Source organism: Staurois parvus, unplaced genomic scaffold (genome assembly GCF_062004578.1).
Source record: "Staurois parvus isolate SC_StPar_1 unplaced genomic scaffold, SC_StPar_1.0 ptg000223l, whole genome shotgun sequence".
NCBI classification, from domain to species: Eukaryota; Metazoa; Chordata; class Amphibia; order Anura; family Ranidae; genus Staurois; species Staurois parvus.
In genome coordinates, this window is record NW_028318019.1 from 899,562 (window position 1) to 916,822 (window position 17,261).

Here is a 17,261-nt window from a genome sequence, read left to right on the forward strand (position 1 = left end):
CTCATCTCCTTCATGATGGAAGTCATGCTGAGATCATCTCCCATTGGCTGAGCAATATTCTCATTTGTCTCTCAGCTCCTTCTTGCTATTCCTCGTCCTGCCTGTTGTTTCCTTGGATTGATTTTCTGTGTAGTGACCCCGGCTTGGTCTCTTGGATGCGCTCGTCTGTTGCTTGCCCTGACCTTTCTCCTGATTCCTGGATCTCCTCCTCATCTCTCCTCCATATCCTCTTACACAGCTTTTCTCCACACCTGCAGTGACCCTGGGGGGAGGAAACTTGGCACCAGCACGCCGCCAAATCCATCCCCACCATTAGGGGCTCTGGAGACAATTGTCTGCTATTTACACTCCGTTCCTCCGCACGTCACCTGATCACATGACAGCTTACTTCCACAGATTCCGGACGGTAAAGGTCAAAGGTCACTCTTCAGTTTAGGAGAGGTAGGACACACCCAGGAACAAGGATTCGGTTTATACAGGAGCCTCATATAGAGGATTCCTCAAATCTCCCCATCCAAATGTCCCTCCATCCAGAGTCTATATGTCCTATGACATCACACTGACCTCACCGCCCCTCCCCCAATGTCCCTCCATCCAGAGTCAGAGAATCCTATGACATCACACTGACCTCCCAGCTCCTCCTCCCAATGTCCCTCCATCCAGAGTCAGAGAATCCTATGACATCACACTGACCTCACAGCTCCTCCCCCCAATGTCCCTCCATCCAGAGTCAGAGAATCCTATGACATCACACTGACCTCACAGCTCCTCCTCCCAATATCCCTCCATCCAGAGTCAGAGAATCCTATGACATCACACTGACCTCACATCTCCTCCTCCCAATGTCCCTCCATCCGGAGTCAGAGAATCCTATGACATCACACTGACCTCACAGCCCCTCCCACCAATGTCCCTCCATCCAGAGTCAGAGAATCCAATGACATCACACTGACCTCACAGCTCCTCCTCCCAATGTCCCTCCATCCAGAGTCAGAGAATCCTATGACATCACACTGACCTCACAGCCCCTCCCACCAATGTCCCTCCATCCAGAGTCAGAGAATCCAATGACATCACACTGACCTCACAGCTCCTCCTCCCAATGTCCCTCCATCTGGCATTTTTCTGATCCTCTTAGGATGTGGGGGCCCCTTGGTATCCTCACATGTAAAGTGGGACTGTTGGTCCTGCATTGTATGTAATGACATCAGAATGCTGCAACAAGCCTATACCCTGCGTAGTGTGGGGGTCCTGTGGGGGGAATTATACCTCAGCCTGAAGTGGGGCTTTAATAAAATGGAGACCTGAATGGAGAGGTGAGGAGGATTCTGGGAATATCATTTGATGTGACTATTTGTGTTCAGATGTAGAGTTTTCCTCCTGTGAAGTCTGGAGATCATATGACATCACATTGCCTCCACCTCCCTCCCTGATAGAAGAGAGAAAGAAGAAGAAGATTCTAGAAGTCACCAGAGAGATCACTTAGCTGCTGACAGGAGAGGTGAGCGGTGCCGGGAATTCTGGGACATTCTCCAGTAACAGACAAGGGATGTGTCTGGATGGTGACTGTATCATTGTGTGTGTCAGGTTCCTATAAGGTGTCAGGGTGTCACTGTCTATTTCTCCATGGAGGAGTGGGAGTATTTAGAAGGACACAAGGATCTCTACAAGGACGTCATGATGGACAATCAGCCGCCCCTCACATCACCGGGTAAGAGGAGACTTTATTGTAAAGGAGAGAGCAGTACGGAGGATCCACCTAGATCCCCCATCATCTGATAAACACATAGAAACAATGGATTCAGTCAGTGTGTGTGTTTCCTACAGATGGATCCAGTCATGGGAACCCACCAGAGAGATGTCCCCGTCCTCTGTATTCCCGGGATTCCACACAGGAAGGTCACACCATCCCTCACCATCATCAGGTAGATGATGACAATTATTGGTAGTTGTGATTTATACACAGCATGTTTGTTACAATGAATGTTTTATTATATCTTTCAGAGTGGAATCCTCGGGGATGATAATATTGATGTTAAAGAAGAGTATAAAGAGGAGGATGAGGAGTATGGAGTGATGGAGGAGTTTTCAGAAGGACACAAGGATATGATGGAGCCACCTAATACCAGGAACCCACCAGAGAGATGTCCCCGTCCTCTGTATTCCTGGGATTCCACACAGGAAGATCACACCATCCCTCACTATTACAAGGTTGGTGGGACAGAGCATCTAGAACATGGACTTGTAGAGACAATGTGTGGAGTTCTTTTATGTGACCTTATATTTTACAGATGATATTCTCTCTCATTTCCTTGATTTAGAGTGGAGATCCAATCGATATAGAATTTGAGGTGAAAGCAGAAGAAGAAGAGGCGTATGTGAGGGATGATCAGCAGTCTATGGAGGAGGATGGAATAACGGGGACATTTATAGAGGAGGACACTCCTACAGAGATCAGCACAGGTGGGTCATGAACACTAAATCCATTCCTCCACCCATACTGCTCACTGATTGGTCCAGAGTAGGGCGGGGACTGGGTGATATCAGCCTGTAATCCCCTGGTCACTTTCCTGAGCTGTGTTCCCCGTCCTGTATTCCTGGATTTCTCTCGGATAATCTTCCTTCTCTGTGCTGCAGACACAATTTATGTCTCTAGACTGGATTTATGGAGGTTCTGGGGTTCAGCTGGCAGCAAAATGTTCATTTTCAGCACAGGCATTACAAGACCTTATCACCTGACATAAGTGTCTACGGTCTCCTTCCCTATGCCCGGGTCTAGTAAGATCTCTGACAGAACAATTCTCCCAGGGTTCCTTGCTCTGTGGTCTGCTGGGTGTGCCGGGTGGAGGGATATGTCTGTAGTGTCTCAGACCCAAGTCACTGAGTGCAGTCTCAGGAGATGGGAGGCAGCGGTGTGGGATCTCTGCAACTTGTCTACAGGAAACATTTAATCTTCCACTGATTACTGAATACCAATATTATGAGTCCTGACCCTTACACTGTATAATTTATTTTGTACATTACATACTCCTGACCCCTGCACTATATACTCTATGTTGTACATTACACCCTCCTGACCCCTGCACCATATACTCTGTTGTTCATTACATCCTCCTGACCCCTGCACTATATACTCTATGTTGTACATTACATACTCCTGACCCCTGCACTATATACTCTGTTGTACATTACATACTCCTGACCCCTGCACTATATACTCTATGTTGTACATTACATACTCCTGACCCCTGCACTATATACTCTATATTGTACATTACATACTCCTGACCCCTGCACTATATACTTTGTTGTACATTACATACTCCTGACCCCTGCACTACATACTCTATGTTGTACATTCCATAGTCCTGACTTCTGCTCTCCCCCTCCCCCCACTGCTATATATACACATAATATGGATTCTCTTTTGTTACACCCATTTCCTCCCAGCTGGACATTTTATATCGGATGATGTGATTGGAGCACAGACTTTTACATGGTGATAATAATGTGATAACATCCTCCAACTTTGGACCCTTAAACAGAAAGTGATAATGAGGGAGGAGTCAATACCCCAATGATGGTGGTCTTCAGGATCAGTCCAGTCTTCATCTTGGTTGTTCTCGCCCCATCCTCACTCTCTGACCTCTGGTGGGGCTCAGCCCCGCTGTTCTTCATGACTAAATCATGGAGTAAATAAGGAAGTGCAGTACTTCTTGTGTTGGGAAGATGGCGATGAGTGATAGAGGGGGTGGGGACCCTCGTCCTATAATCCCCTCATCACTGTCCCTCCTATAAAAGACAGTTCTGGTTGTTTCCTCACTCTCTGACTAAGGTCCATGAATACAGAAATGACCTGGTAGGAGATCAGAGGAGCCATTTCCTAGTTCCCTTGAGGGTGGAATTGTAAGCTCCTCAGAGACCAAGCTGCCTGATGTGGGCGGAGTCCTGGTTTGGGGGAACCAATCAGCTCCTGTCTAGTAATCCTCTTTGTCTTTGTATTTTAGTCCATGGCCGGGAGATGAGGAAAACCTCTAAGGATTGTCTCACTTTGTCTCCAGACTGGAAAGTAGAAGATGAGGACATCACACAGTATAGTCCAGGAGAAAACCCGGCTCCCTCCAATGTCCATCCGGCACCACCCAGTGTAGATGGACCATCGGATTCCTCGTATCCTGAGGAACCTCAGACTGTGCGGGACCAGGCCAGCCTTACAACAGCTTCTCAGAGCTTCTCCTGTACTGAGTGCGGGAAGTGGTTCTATTATAAATACCATCTTAATTTGCATATAAGATCTCACACAGGGGAGAAGCCATATTCATGTCCTGAGTGCGGAAAATGTTTTTCAGTGAAGTCCAGTCTTTACACACATCAGAGATCTCACACGGGGGAGAAGCCTTATTCCTGTCCTGAGTGTGGAAAATGTTTTTCAATGAAGTCCAGTCTTAACACACATCAGAGATCTCACACGGGGGAGAAGCCATATTCCTGTCCTGAGTGCGGGAAATGTTTTTCAAGGAAGTCCCATCTTTACACACATCAGAGATCTCACACGGGGGAAAAACCATATTCCTGTCCTGAGTGCGGGAAATGTTTTTCAAGGAAGTCCCATCTTTACATACATCAGAGATCTCACACGGGGGAGAAGCCGTATTCCTGTCCTGAGTGTGGGAAAAGTTTTTCACAGATGTCCCAACTTTACACACATCAGAGATCTCACACGGGAGAGATGCCGTATTCCTGTCCTGAGTGTGGGAAAAGTTTTTCACAGAAAGCCAGTCTTTACACACATCAGAGATCTCACACGGGGGAGAAGCCATATTCCTGTCTTGAGTGTGGAAAATGTTTTTCAGCTCAGTCCAATCTTTACAGACATCAGAGATGTCACTTGGGAGAGAAGCCACTTTCCTGTCCTGAGTGAGGGAAATGTTCCTCAATGAAGTACTGTCTTCCTGTACATCAGGGGTCTCACACAACCCTGGAGAGGTATTAGTGCCTTGAGTGCGGGAAATGTCTTCTAGATGAATGTTGCTGGACATCCCAGCTCTCATGTGGGGAAGAAGCACACCCTGATATACACCTCAGATATACTCCATGGCTGATCTTCATCATGGAAGAAACAGTTCATAAGGAGATGAGAGGCCCCCAAAGACATGGATGAAGTGTGGGACCGGGTTGGCCATTGATGGCAGGAGAAGAATAAAAATGGAGTCCTACCCTAGAGCACTGGGCTGACTTCTCATTGGGGTGCAGCCTATATACTAGAGATGGTCTACACCTAAATGAAAGAGGATCTGCTGTGCTGGGGGAGGGGTTTATGGGAAGGCTGGAGGAGAATATAAACTAGGATGGAGGGGGGAGGAAGAATTAAATTATAATGGGGTAGACAGATCAGACAGGGGTCAGTACTTATTGGGGGGTGGAATGGGGAAAGATGGGGGGAGGGCTATGGCAGATGGTAAGAAGGTTCCCATGTTACAAACAACCAGTGGAATTGGTACTATTTGTATGAAAATAAAAAATACACAAAATCCATGTGAACAAGGTGTCAGTGAATGGACAAGGTGTCAGTGAATGGACAAGGTGTCAGTGAATGAACAAGGTGTCGGTGAATGAACAAGGTGTCAGTGAATGAAAGTGTTTGTTCACCAATGCCAGAAGTCTGCCCAGCACAATAGGTGAGTTGGAAGGTTTGGTGCATGAAGAGAACTAGGATTGAATTGGTATTGCTGAATCTTGGCTTCATTCCTCACATGACTGGGCCATTCATATTCCTGGCTAGGTTCTCTTTCGGAGAGACGGGGGAAATAGGAAAGGTGGTGGTGTCTGTCTCTATGTGAGAAGTGATCTCAGAGCGAGTGTGAAAGAGGACCTAGTTGATGGAGAGTGTGATGAGGCTGAAGTATTATGGGTGGAACTGCACATGGGGGGCGGTACTACAAAGGTCATCATTGGAGTTTGTTATAGGCCTCCCAGTGTTAATGAGGAGGTTGAGACTCAGCTCCTCCCACAGATGGAAAGGGCTGGGACAGTGATAATGGGGGATCGCAACTACCTGGAAATTGACTGGAGTAATGGTACTACAGGAACAGTTAAGGTGCAAAAATGTATAAACCTACTACAGGACAATTTTATGGTCCAGCTCATAGAGGCCCCAACTAGGAATGATGCTCTGCTGGACCTGGTCATCTCCAACCATGCTGAGCTTATTACAAATATCCATATAATGTTAGCTGTAAACAGCGAGCATATACGGGAAAATAAAAATGCTCAACTTTAAGAGAGCTAACTTTCCAAGGCTGAGAGCTGCTCTCCAAGACTTATACTAGGAGGGAATATTGGTATCGATGAACACAACACAGAAATGAGAGTCCTTCAAAAAGACTGTATGTGACCACACTGCAAAATATATTCCCAGGGGCAACAAGTATAAAAGGCTACAAATCCAACTTATTATTATTATTACATGGAGTTTATATAGCGCCAAAGGGTTTGCTCAGCGCTGTACAATAGGGGGGACAATACATGGCACAGTACAACAACAACAAACAACATAATAGGGTAAGAGGGCCCTACTCTTTCGAGCTTACAATCTAGGTGGGAGGGGGTAAAGGTACAGTAGGAAGTGGCTGAGGGGTGGGAGGAAAGAGGGAGAATGGCCGTTAGGTGAGGATGGGGTAGACTTCCCTGAAGAGATGGGTTTTGAGGGAGCGCCTGAATGTGAAGAGGGAAGGCGACAGTCTGATGGATTGGGGCAGTGATTTCCAGAGGATGGGGGAGGACCTGGAGAAGTCCTGCAGTCATGCATGGGAGGAGGAGACCAGGGAGCAGGATAGAAGGAGGTCCTGTGAGGAGCGAAGGGTACGGGTAGGGCGGTACTTGGGGATCAGGTTGGTGAGGTAGTCAGGGGCAGTGTAGTGAACGGCTTTGTAGGTCAGGGTTAGGAGTTTAAATTTGATGCGTTGGGCAATCGGGAGCCAGTGGAGGGAGAGGCAGAGGGGGGTGGCAGAGGTGGAGCGGGTGGTGAGGTGGATGAGTCTAGCCGCTGAGTTCAGGATGGTCTGGAGCGGGGAGATCCTGCACTTGGGTAGGCCAGTGAGAAGAGAGTTGCAGTAGTCAAGGCGTGAGATGATGAGGGAGTGTACAAGAAGTTTGGTGGTGTCAAGGGTGAGGAAGGAGCGTATCTTGGCAATATTGCGAAGATGGAGCCTGCATGTGTTTGTAAGTGATTTGACATGCGGTTGGAAGGAGAGGTTCGAGTCAAGAATGACGCCAAGGACTTTGGCTTGCGAGGCGGGAGTGATAGTGGAGTTGTTGGTGATGATGGATAGGATGGGGGGGGGGGGTTGTTGGCAGGGGGAAAGACGAGGAGCTCGGTTTTGGAGAGGTTGAGCTTGAGGAAATGTAGCGACATCCAGTCTGAGATGTCATTTAGGAGGTGAGTGATGCGGGCGGAGATAGTGGGGGTGAGGAGAGAACCTATGTGGCTTACGGCCAAAGTTACAAAAGCGATAGATAATAAGAAAAGAGCTTTTATTAAATATAACAATGAAGGAACGCGATCATTGTTTACACATTACAAAGAATAGAACAGAATATGCAAAAAGGAAATAAAGGCGCAAAAACTGAAAACGAACGACAGAAAGATATCAGGACGACCCCAAAACATTCCTCCAATATATGAATAGTAGAAAGGTCCGGTCCCAGCATGTAGGCCCTTTACAGAACCATCTATGGGGGGGGGGGACAAAGAGAAGGACAATGTATGAAATCCCTTCTTCAGCTCTGTGCATACAAAGGAGCATGGGGGGGCTCTTGTCCATAATGGGGGGGTGGTACTGACACCCCCCAGATGATCCACATTGGCTCACAATTGATATGATGCAGAAATATTTAGACAGAATAAAGGTGAATAAAGCCCCTGGACCGGATGGCAGACACCCACGGGGCCTTACAGAATTCAGCTCTGTCATCTCACAGCCATTGTTTCTCATTGTTAGGGACTCTTTAATGACTGGCATAGTACCACTGGATTGGTGTAAGGCCAATGTGGGGCCAATATTTATAAAGGGGACAAAATCTTTCCAAAGTAATTACAGACCTGTTAGTGGAACTTCTATAGTTGGGAAGATACTGGAGAGTTTAATAAAAGACCACAGAGAGGAGTTCTTGCTGGAAAGAAATATTGTAAGCCACAGACAGCATGGATTCATGAAAGACAGAAGTTGTCACACAAATCTGATTTCTTTTTATGAGGAGGTGAGCAAAACCTTGGACAGAGGAGTGGCGGTGGATGTGGTATACTTGGACAGAGGGGTGGTGGTGGATGTGGTATACTTGGACAGAGGGGAGGCGGTGGACGTGGTATACTTGGACAGAGGGGTGGCAGTGGACGTGGTATACTTGGACAGAGGTGGTGGTGGACGTGGTATACTTGGACAGAGGGGTGGTGGTGGATGTGGTATACTTGGATGGAGGGGTGGTGGTGGTTGTGGTATACTTGGACAGAGGGGTGGCAGTGGTATACTTGGACAGAGGAGTGGTGGTGGATGTGGTATACTTGGATGGAAGGGTGGTGGTGGTTGTGATATACTTGGACAGAGGGGTGGTGGTGGTTGTGGTATATTTGGACAGAGGGGTGGCGGTGGAAATGGTATACTTGGACAGAGGGGTGGTGGTGGATGTGGTATACTTGGACAGAGGGGTGGTGGTGGTATACTTGGACGGAGGGGTGGTGGTGGTTGTGGTATATTTGGACAGAGGGGTGGTGGTGGTTGTGGCATACTTGGACAGAGGGGTGGTGGTGGCATACTTGGACGGAGGGGTGGTGGCGGTTGTGGTATACTTGGATGGAGGGGTGGTGGTGGCATACTTGGACGGAGGGGTGGTGGTGGTTGTGGTATACTTGGATGGAGGGGTGGTGGTGGTTGTGGTATACTTGGACAGAGGGGTGGCGGTGGAAATGGTATACTTGGACAGAGGGGTGGTGGTGGTATACTTGGACGGAGGGGTGGTGGTGGTATACTTGGACGGAGGGGTGGTGGTGGATGTGGCATACTTGGACAGAGGGGTGTCGGTGGACATGGTATACTTGGACAGTGGGGTGGCGGTGGACGTGGTATACTTGCACAGTGGGTGGCGGTGGTTGTGGTATAATTGGACAGAGGGGTGGTGTTGAACGTGGTATACTTGGACAGAGGGGTGTCGGTGGTTGTGGTATAATTGGACAGAGGGGGGGCTGTGGACGTGGTATACTTGGACAGAGGGGTGGCGGTGGACTTGGTATACTTGGACAGAGGGGTGGCGGTGGACTTGGTATACTTGGACAGAGGGGGGGCTGTGGACGTGGTATACTTGGACAGAGGGGTGTCGGTGGTTGTGGTATAATTGGACAGAGGGGGGGCTGTGGACGTGGTATACTTGGACAGAGGGGTGGCGGTGGACTTGGTATACTGGGACAGAGGGGTGGCGGTGGACTTGGTATACTTGGACAGAGGGGGGGCTGTGGACGTGATATACTTGGACAGAGGGGTGGCGGTGGACTTGGTATACTTGGGCAGAGGGGTGGCAGTGAACAAGGTACAGTTGTGCTCAAAAGTTTTCCTCCCCCGGCAGAAATTGTGAAATTTTGGCATTGATATTGAAAATATGACTGATCGGCCAAAAAATGCTCTTTTATTGAAGGATGATGATCATATGAAGCCATTTATTATCAAATAGTTGTTTGGCTCCTTTTTTAAATCATAATGATAACAGAAATCACACAAATAACCTGGATCAGAAGGCTCCGCCCCCTGGATCAGAAGTCTCCGCCCCCTGGAATGTTTGGCCTTGGTACAGACACACAAGGTGACACAAACGGATTACAATGCCAATTAGAGGTTCATGTCCCACATCTGTGGCTTGTTAAATTGCAATTAGTGTCAGTGTATAAATAGTCAAGGAGTTTGTTAGCTCTTATGTGGAAGCACTGACTAGGCTAGATACTGAGTCATGGGGATCAGAAAGGAACTGTCAAAAATCCTGAATAACAAGGTAATGGAACTTTATAAAGATGGAAAAGGACATAAAGAGATGTCCAAAGCCTTGAATATTCCAATCAGTGCTGTTAAATCACCTATTAAGAAGTGGAAAGTTTGGGGATCACTTGATACCAAGCCAAGGTCAGGTAGACTTAGACCAAGTAAGATTGCAGCCACAACTGACAGAAGAATTGTTTGGGATACAAAGGGAAATCCATAGGTAACTGCAAGAAAAATCCAGGCTGCTCTGGAAAAAGACAGTGCGGTTGTTTTGAAGGAGCACGATATGATGACACTTGAACAAAAATGAGCTGCATGGTGGAGGTGCCAGAAAGAAGCCTTTACTACATCAATGACACAAGAAGGCCCGGTTAGGCATGTCAAGGTGTTGTCAGGCATTATGTAACCGGGCTTTTTTGTGGCATTGGTGCAGTAAAAGCTTCTTCCTGGCACCTCCACCATGCAGTTCATTTTTGTTCAAGTATCACCGTATTGTACTCCTTAAAATCAACCACACCATCTTTTTCCAGAGCAGCCTGGATTTCTTTTGAGGTTGCCTGTGAGGTTTTTTCTTTGAATCCCGGACAATTCTTCTGTCAGTTGTAGCTGCAATCTTTCTTGGTCTACCTGACCTTGGCTTGGTATCAAGAGATCCCCAAACTTTCCACTTCTTAATAGGTGATATAACAGTACTGACTGGCATATTCAAGGCTTTGGACATCTTTTTATGCCCTTTTCCATCTTTATAAAGATCCATTACCTTGTTACGCAGGACTTTTAACAGTTCTTTTCTGATCCCCATGGCTCAGTATCTAGCCTAGTCAGTGCTTCCACGTGAGAGCTAACAAACTCCTTGCCTATTTATACACTGACACTAATTGCAAATTAAAAAGCCACAGATGTGGGACATTAACTTCTAATTGGCATTGTAACCCGTGTGTGTCCCCTTGTGTGTCTGTACCAAGGCCAAACATTCCAGGGGGCGGAGACTTCTGATCCGGGGGTGGAGACTTCTGATCCGGGACATTTGGGGGATTTCTGTTATCATTATGCTTTAAAAGGGAGCCAAACAACTCTGTGATTATAAATGGCTTCATATGATCACTATCCCCAAATAAAAGACAGTTTTTTGGCAGATCAGTCATATTTTCAATATCAATACCAAAATGTCACAATTTCTGCCGGGGTATGCAAACTTTTGAGCACAACTGTGTATATATATATATGTCTATATGTATGTGTGTGTATATATATATATATATATATATATATATGTGTGTGTGTTTATGTATGTAAATAAATATATATATATGTGTGTGTGTGTGTGTATATATATATATATGTGTGTGTGTTTATGTATATGTGTATATAGTGTGTATATATAATATATAATGCTCAGTACATAATTGCCATAAAATAATGATGTTGATCACTGAAATTAATAACAAAAGTATGAATACAAATACACCGTGTTCCAAATTATTCTGCAAATGATATTTTCTCATTTCCCTCAATAATTGATGTAAATAACAGTCGGCATAATTCTCAGGTTACAACTAGAAGAGTACAATTCACATTTTATTGAACAAACCTCCTAATGATAACAGGATTTGTGTTCCGGATTATTCCGCACAGGAAGTTTCAAAACACTTTCTAGGTTGTAAAGAACTGAAAATTGTCATTTGTTGTGTTTGCAGCAAATTTACTGAAATCAAAAGCTATTTCAATCAAACTTTTAACAACATTGTAACTTTGTAAACATTTGAATCGGTCACGTTACATTGTAACATAGGAGCCCTTATCTGATAGCAGATCACAAGTCTCGCATCCATTGAACTTGGGAGTTTTTGGACAGTTTCTGCTTGAATTTGTTTGCAAGATGTCAGAATAGCCTCCCAGAGCTGCTGTTTGGATGTAAACTGCCTCCCACCCTCATAGATCTTTTGCTTGAGGATGCTCCAAAGGTTCTCCATAGGATTGAGGTCAGGGGAGGATGGAGGCCACACCATGACATTCTCTCCTTTTATCCCCATAGCAGCCATTGATGCAGAGGTATTCTTTGCAGCATGAGATGGTGCATTGTCACGCATGAAGATGATTTTATTACGGAAAGCATAGTTCTTCCTTCTGTACCAGGGAAGAAAGTGGTCAGTCATAAACTCCACATACTTTGCAGAGGTCATATTTACACCTTCGGGGACCCTAAAGGGGCCAACCAGCTCTGTTCCCATGATTCCGGCCCAAAACATGACTCCACCACCGCCTTGCTGACGTCACAGCCTTGTTGGAACAGGGTGGCCGTCCACCAACCATCCACTACTCCATCCATCTGGACCATCCAGGGTTGCACGGCACAGTGAACCGTGCACAGTGAACAGGACTGTTTGATAATGAGTCTTCATATATTTTTCTGCCCAATGCAGCCGTTTCTGCTTGTGAGCATTGGTTAGTGGTGGCCGAATAGAAGGTTTATGCACAGTTGCAGGACTCTGGAGGACGCTACACCTTGATGTCCGTGGGACTCCAGAGGCACCAGCAGCTTCAAATATCTGTCTGCTGCTATGTGATGGTATTTTAGCAGCTGCTCTCTTGATCCGATGCCTGGATCTGGCAGAAATCTTCCTCAATGTGCCTTTATCTGCACCAACCCGTCTGTGCTCTGAATCAGCCACAAATCTCTTCATAGTGCGATGATCACGCTTAGATTTTCATGAAATATCGAATGTTTTCATACCTCGTCCAAGGCATCAAACTATTTCACTCTTTTCAGCAGCAGAGAGATCCTTTTTCTTCCCCATATTGCTTGAAAATGGTGCTCTGCTTAATAATGTGGAACGCCGTCCTTTAGTAGTTTTTCCTTCAATTGGGCTCACCGGCCAATCTAATTATCACAGGTGTCTGAGATTGTTTTCAGTGATCAAAAAAGCCCTGACACACAATGCCATCCATGAGTTACACTGAAAAACAAAAGATTTCATCTTTGTGACACTTAAATAGAATTTGCAGAATAATTTGGAACACGGTGTAGTAATAAATCCATGATTCAGCTTTACCTGTACATTGTGATCAGAGCATATCGATCTTTTGCTGAGTGATTTGCATTAAATCCATGTTATTAGAGCTCTTAAAATGCTTCAGCAACTCTTTAGAACTCTTTCCAAGTGATCAGACGGGTTTAGAGGAATATTATGAGGAAGTATTGTGTTCGATGTGTCAGAATTGTAACAACGGCAGTGGAGAGAGGAACTTCAAACAATCAATCAACAGCAGAGGCTGCTCAGATGGCGGTGGAATGCACGCCGGTATGTAACCACTAGTGGGTGCCTGCTCAATGTGTTCCAGCCGCCATCTTTACTTGTCACTGGAGGGCATATCACAGGAGGTGCAACCGAGAAGCCGCTGAAACCGCCCATATGTACATCCGAACAGACAGAGGGCGGCTGCACACAGCCACAGTCTACTGCTCACTGCGTCGTCACTTGCGGAATGGAGAGCCCAGGAACCAACACCTCCATCCCACAACACAAGGAGGGATGGAGGGGCACAGCGTCCACCTTGTACTAGATGGAAGAGTTTATGGATTATGATTAGAGATGAGCGAATCGAACCAGGCGAAGTGGAATTCGATACGAATTTCAGGAAAAATTTGATTCGCGTCAAATCCAAATATTAGCCTACTTCGGGTGCGCGAATCGGATTTTTCCCGATCAGCCGGCAAAAGTGTCCCTGCAGAGAGCTCCGCTATTTCTGACAGTTCTCTGACAGTTCCTTCACATGTACAGCGGTTGAAACATTGTATCTATTTGTTTCCATTTAGGATACAGATGTTTTTATTCGGAAACAGATACAATGTTTCAACCGCTGTAAATGTGAAAGTCAGAGAACTGTCAGAAATAGAGGAGCTCTGCAGATACACTTAGCGGAGCTCTGCAGATACACTTTTTGCCGGTTTGGAATTCTTCTTATTTTCATCCTACTTCTTCTTCTTCTTCTTCTTCTTCTTCTTCATCCTCATCCTCAGAAGAAGAAGAAGAGGATGAGGATGAGGATGAAGAAGAAGAAGTAGGATGAAAATAAGAATAATTCCAAGCCGGCAAAAAGTGTATCTGCAGAGCTCCTCTAAGTGTATCTGCAGAATAGAGGAGCTCTGCAGATACACTTTTTGCCGGCTTGGAATTATTCTTATTTTCATCCTACTTCTTCTTCTTCCTCTTCATCCTCATCCTCTTCTTCTTCTTCTGAGGATGAAGAAGAAGAAGAAGTAGGATGAAAATAAGAAGAATTCCAAGCCGGCAAAAAGTGTATCTGCAGAGCTCCTCTAAGTGTATCTGCAGAATAGAGGAGCTCTGCAGATACACTTTTTGCCGGCTTGGAATTCTTCTTATTTTCATCCTACTTCTTCTTCTTCTTCCTCTTCATCCTCATCCTCTTCTTCTTCTTCTGAGGATGAGGATGAAGAAGAAGAAGAAGTAGGATGAAAATAAGAAGAATTCCAAGCCGGCAAAAAGTGTATCTGCAGAGCTCCTCTAAGTGTATCTGCAGAATGTCATTTATGGAAACAAATAGATACAATGTTTCAACCGCTGTATGGAGTGAATGTCACAGAACTGTCAGGAATAGCGGAGCTCTGCAGATACACTTAGCGGAGCTCTGCAGATACACTTTTTGCCGGCTTGGAATTCTTCTTATTTTCATCCTACTTCTTCTTCTTCTTCTTCTTCTTCATCCTCATCCTCAGAAGAAGAGGATGAGGATGAAGAAGTAGGATGAAAATAAGAAGAATTACAAGCCGGCAAAAAGTGTATCTGCAGAGCTCCGCTAAGTGTATCTGCAGAGCTCCGCTAAGAAATAGCGGAGCTCTGCAGATACACTTTTTGCCGGCTTGGAATTCTCCTTCTTCTCATCCTTCTTCTTCTTCTCATCCTTCTTCTTCTTCTCATCCTTCTCCTTCTTCTCATCCTTCTCCTTCTTCTCATCCTTCTTCTTCTTCTCATCCTTCTCCTTCTTCTCATCCTTCTTCTTCTCATCCTTCTCCTTCTTCTCATCCTTCTCCTTCTTCTCATCCTTCTCCTTCTTCTCATCCTTCTCCTTCTTCTCATCCTTCTCCTCATCCTTCTTCTCATCCTTCTCCTTCTTCTCATCCTTCTCCTTCTCCTTCTTCTCATCCTTCTCCTTCTTCTCATCCTTCTCCTTCTTCTCATCCTTCTCCTTCTCCATCTTCTCATCCTTCTCCTTCTCCATCTTCTCATCCTTCTCCTTCTCCTTCTTCTCATCCTTCTCCTTCTTCTCATCCTTCTTCTCATCCTTCTTCTCATCCTTCTCCTTCTTCTCATCCTTCTTCTCATCCTTCTCCTTCTTCTCATCCTTCTCCTTCTTCTCATCCTTCTTCTTCTTCTCATCCTTCTTCTTCTCATCCTTCTCCTTCTTCTCATCCTTCTTCTCATCCTTCTCCTTCTTCTCATCCTTCTTCTCATCCTTCTCCTTCTTCTCATCCTTCTCCTTCTTCTCATCCTTCTCCTTCTCCTTCTTCTCATCCTTCTCCTTCTCCTTCTTCTCATCCTTCTCCTTCTCCTTCTTCTCATCCTTCTCCTTCTCCTTCTCCTTCCTCATCTCCAAGGGCATTTAAATTAAAGGTACAGTGTTCTGCACTAATTTAAAGGCTCTCTGAAGCCTAGAAACCCTTTTTATAAGTTAACTTCGTAGCGAATAAATTCGCATCAAATCAAATTTCTTCCTGAAATTCGGCGAATCAGCCGAATCGAATTTTTGAATAATTCGCTCATCTCTAATTATGATCCAAAGGAGGAAGGAAAAAAAGGGGGGAAATTATGCAAATAACTTAAAAAATAAAATAAATGATTAACTAACAATTGATGGACCACAACACTGGTAAATTGAATTGATGAATAACGATAATGAAAAATATTTGAAAATATTTAAAATAATGATAAAAAAATCTATATATATATAAAAAATTTAATAAATGATAGTTATTGACTGAATAAATAAAAATGAATGAATGAATAGAAGAGAATGAAACAGAAACTAGTATATACAGTAAATATGAAAAATAAAGACAAAAATAAAACAGGGAGACCATAATAATAATTAATTAATGAATTTATGATGAATCATAATAAATGATGAATGATAAAAATGAATAAAAGACCAAAAACTGAGAACCTTCCAGACCTCTACGAATTGTGGGAATAAATGAATAAAAAAATAAGAAAAGACATTGGGCTGGAGATAAATTGTTCATGAAAAGAATGAGTAGATTTCATGTGATGTAACTCCTGTTTAAAACAGATGGAGACTTTTCATAGGGACTATATCAAGGCATGTGTTTCAAGATCATCATTCAGACCTTTTGGGGATAAAGTATCTAGTGTAAAAATCCAAGTGTTTTCTCTCCTGCAGAACCTTTGGTTTCTCCTGCCATTGTCCAGATCTTTCAGTATGGCCTCCACCCCAAAGACTCTGATACCACAGTAACTACCTTGGTGGACTTCTTTAACCCCTCCCCTACCGGGCACTTATACCCCCTTCCTGCCCAGGCCAATTTCCAGCTTTCAGCGCTGTCATACTTTGAATGACAATTGCGCAGTCATGCAACACTGTACCTATATTAAATTTTTATCATTTTTTTGAGACAGACAGAGCTTTATTTTGGTGGTATTTAATCACCTCTGGGATTTTTATTTTTTCTTAAACAAACCAAAAACCACTGAAAATTTTGAAAAAAAAAAAGTTTTTTTTGTAGTTTTTGTTATACAATTTTGTAAATAAGTGATTTTTCTCCTTCACTGATGTGCGCTAATGAAGCTGCAGTGATGGGCACTGATAGGCTGCACTGATGGACACTGATAGGTGGCACTGATGGGCACTGATGAGGAGGCACTGGTAGGTTGCACTGATGGGCATTGACAGGCATCACTGATGGGCACTGAAAGGCAGCACTGATATATGACACTGATAGGTGGCACTGATAAGCAGCACTGACAGGTGGCACTGACTGGCACTGTTAGGTGGCACTGACTGGCACTGATAGGCAGCACTGACTGGCACTGATAGACAGCACTGACTGGCACTGATAGGCGACACTGACTGGCACTGATAGGCGGCACTGATTGGCAGCACTGATAGGTGGCACTGATTGGCATTGATAGGTGGCACTGATGGGTGACATTGAAAGGCAGCTCAGATGGGCACTGATATGTGGCATTGATGTGCACTGGT

At 45.0% G+C, this 17,261-nt stretch overlaps 1 protein-coding gene across 1 annotated transcript; it reads left to right on the top strand.

The window, feature by feature from the left end:
* Nucleotides 1–4,021: 4,021 nt before the first annotated feature.
* On the top strand, nt 4,022–5,466 carry LOC149460653 (uncharacterized). The gene has a single exon (XM_089679387.1). The coding sequence runs from the start codon at nt 4,022–4,024 to the stop codon at nt 4,919–4,921; it is 900 nt and encodes a 299-aa protein (XP_089535513.1). The 3' UTR covers nt 4,922–5,466.
* Nucleotides 5,467–17,261: the final 11,795 nt, after the last annotated feature.

Excerpts from the sequence above, each read along its gene's own strand:
- LOC149460653 (XM_089679387.1), top strand. The coding sequence starts at position 4,022 with ATGAGGAAAACCTCTAAGGATTGTCTCACTTTGTCTCCAGACTGGAAA.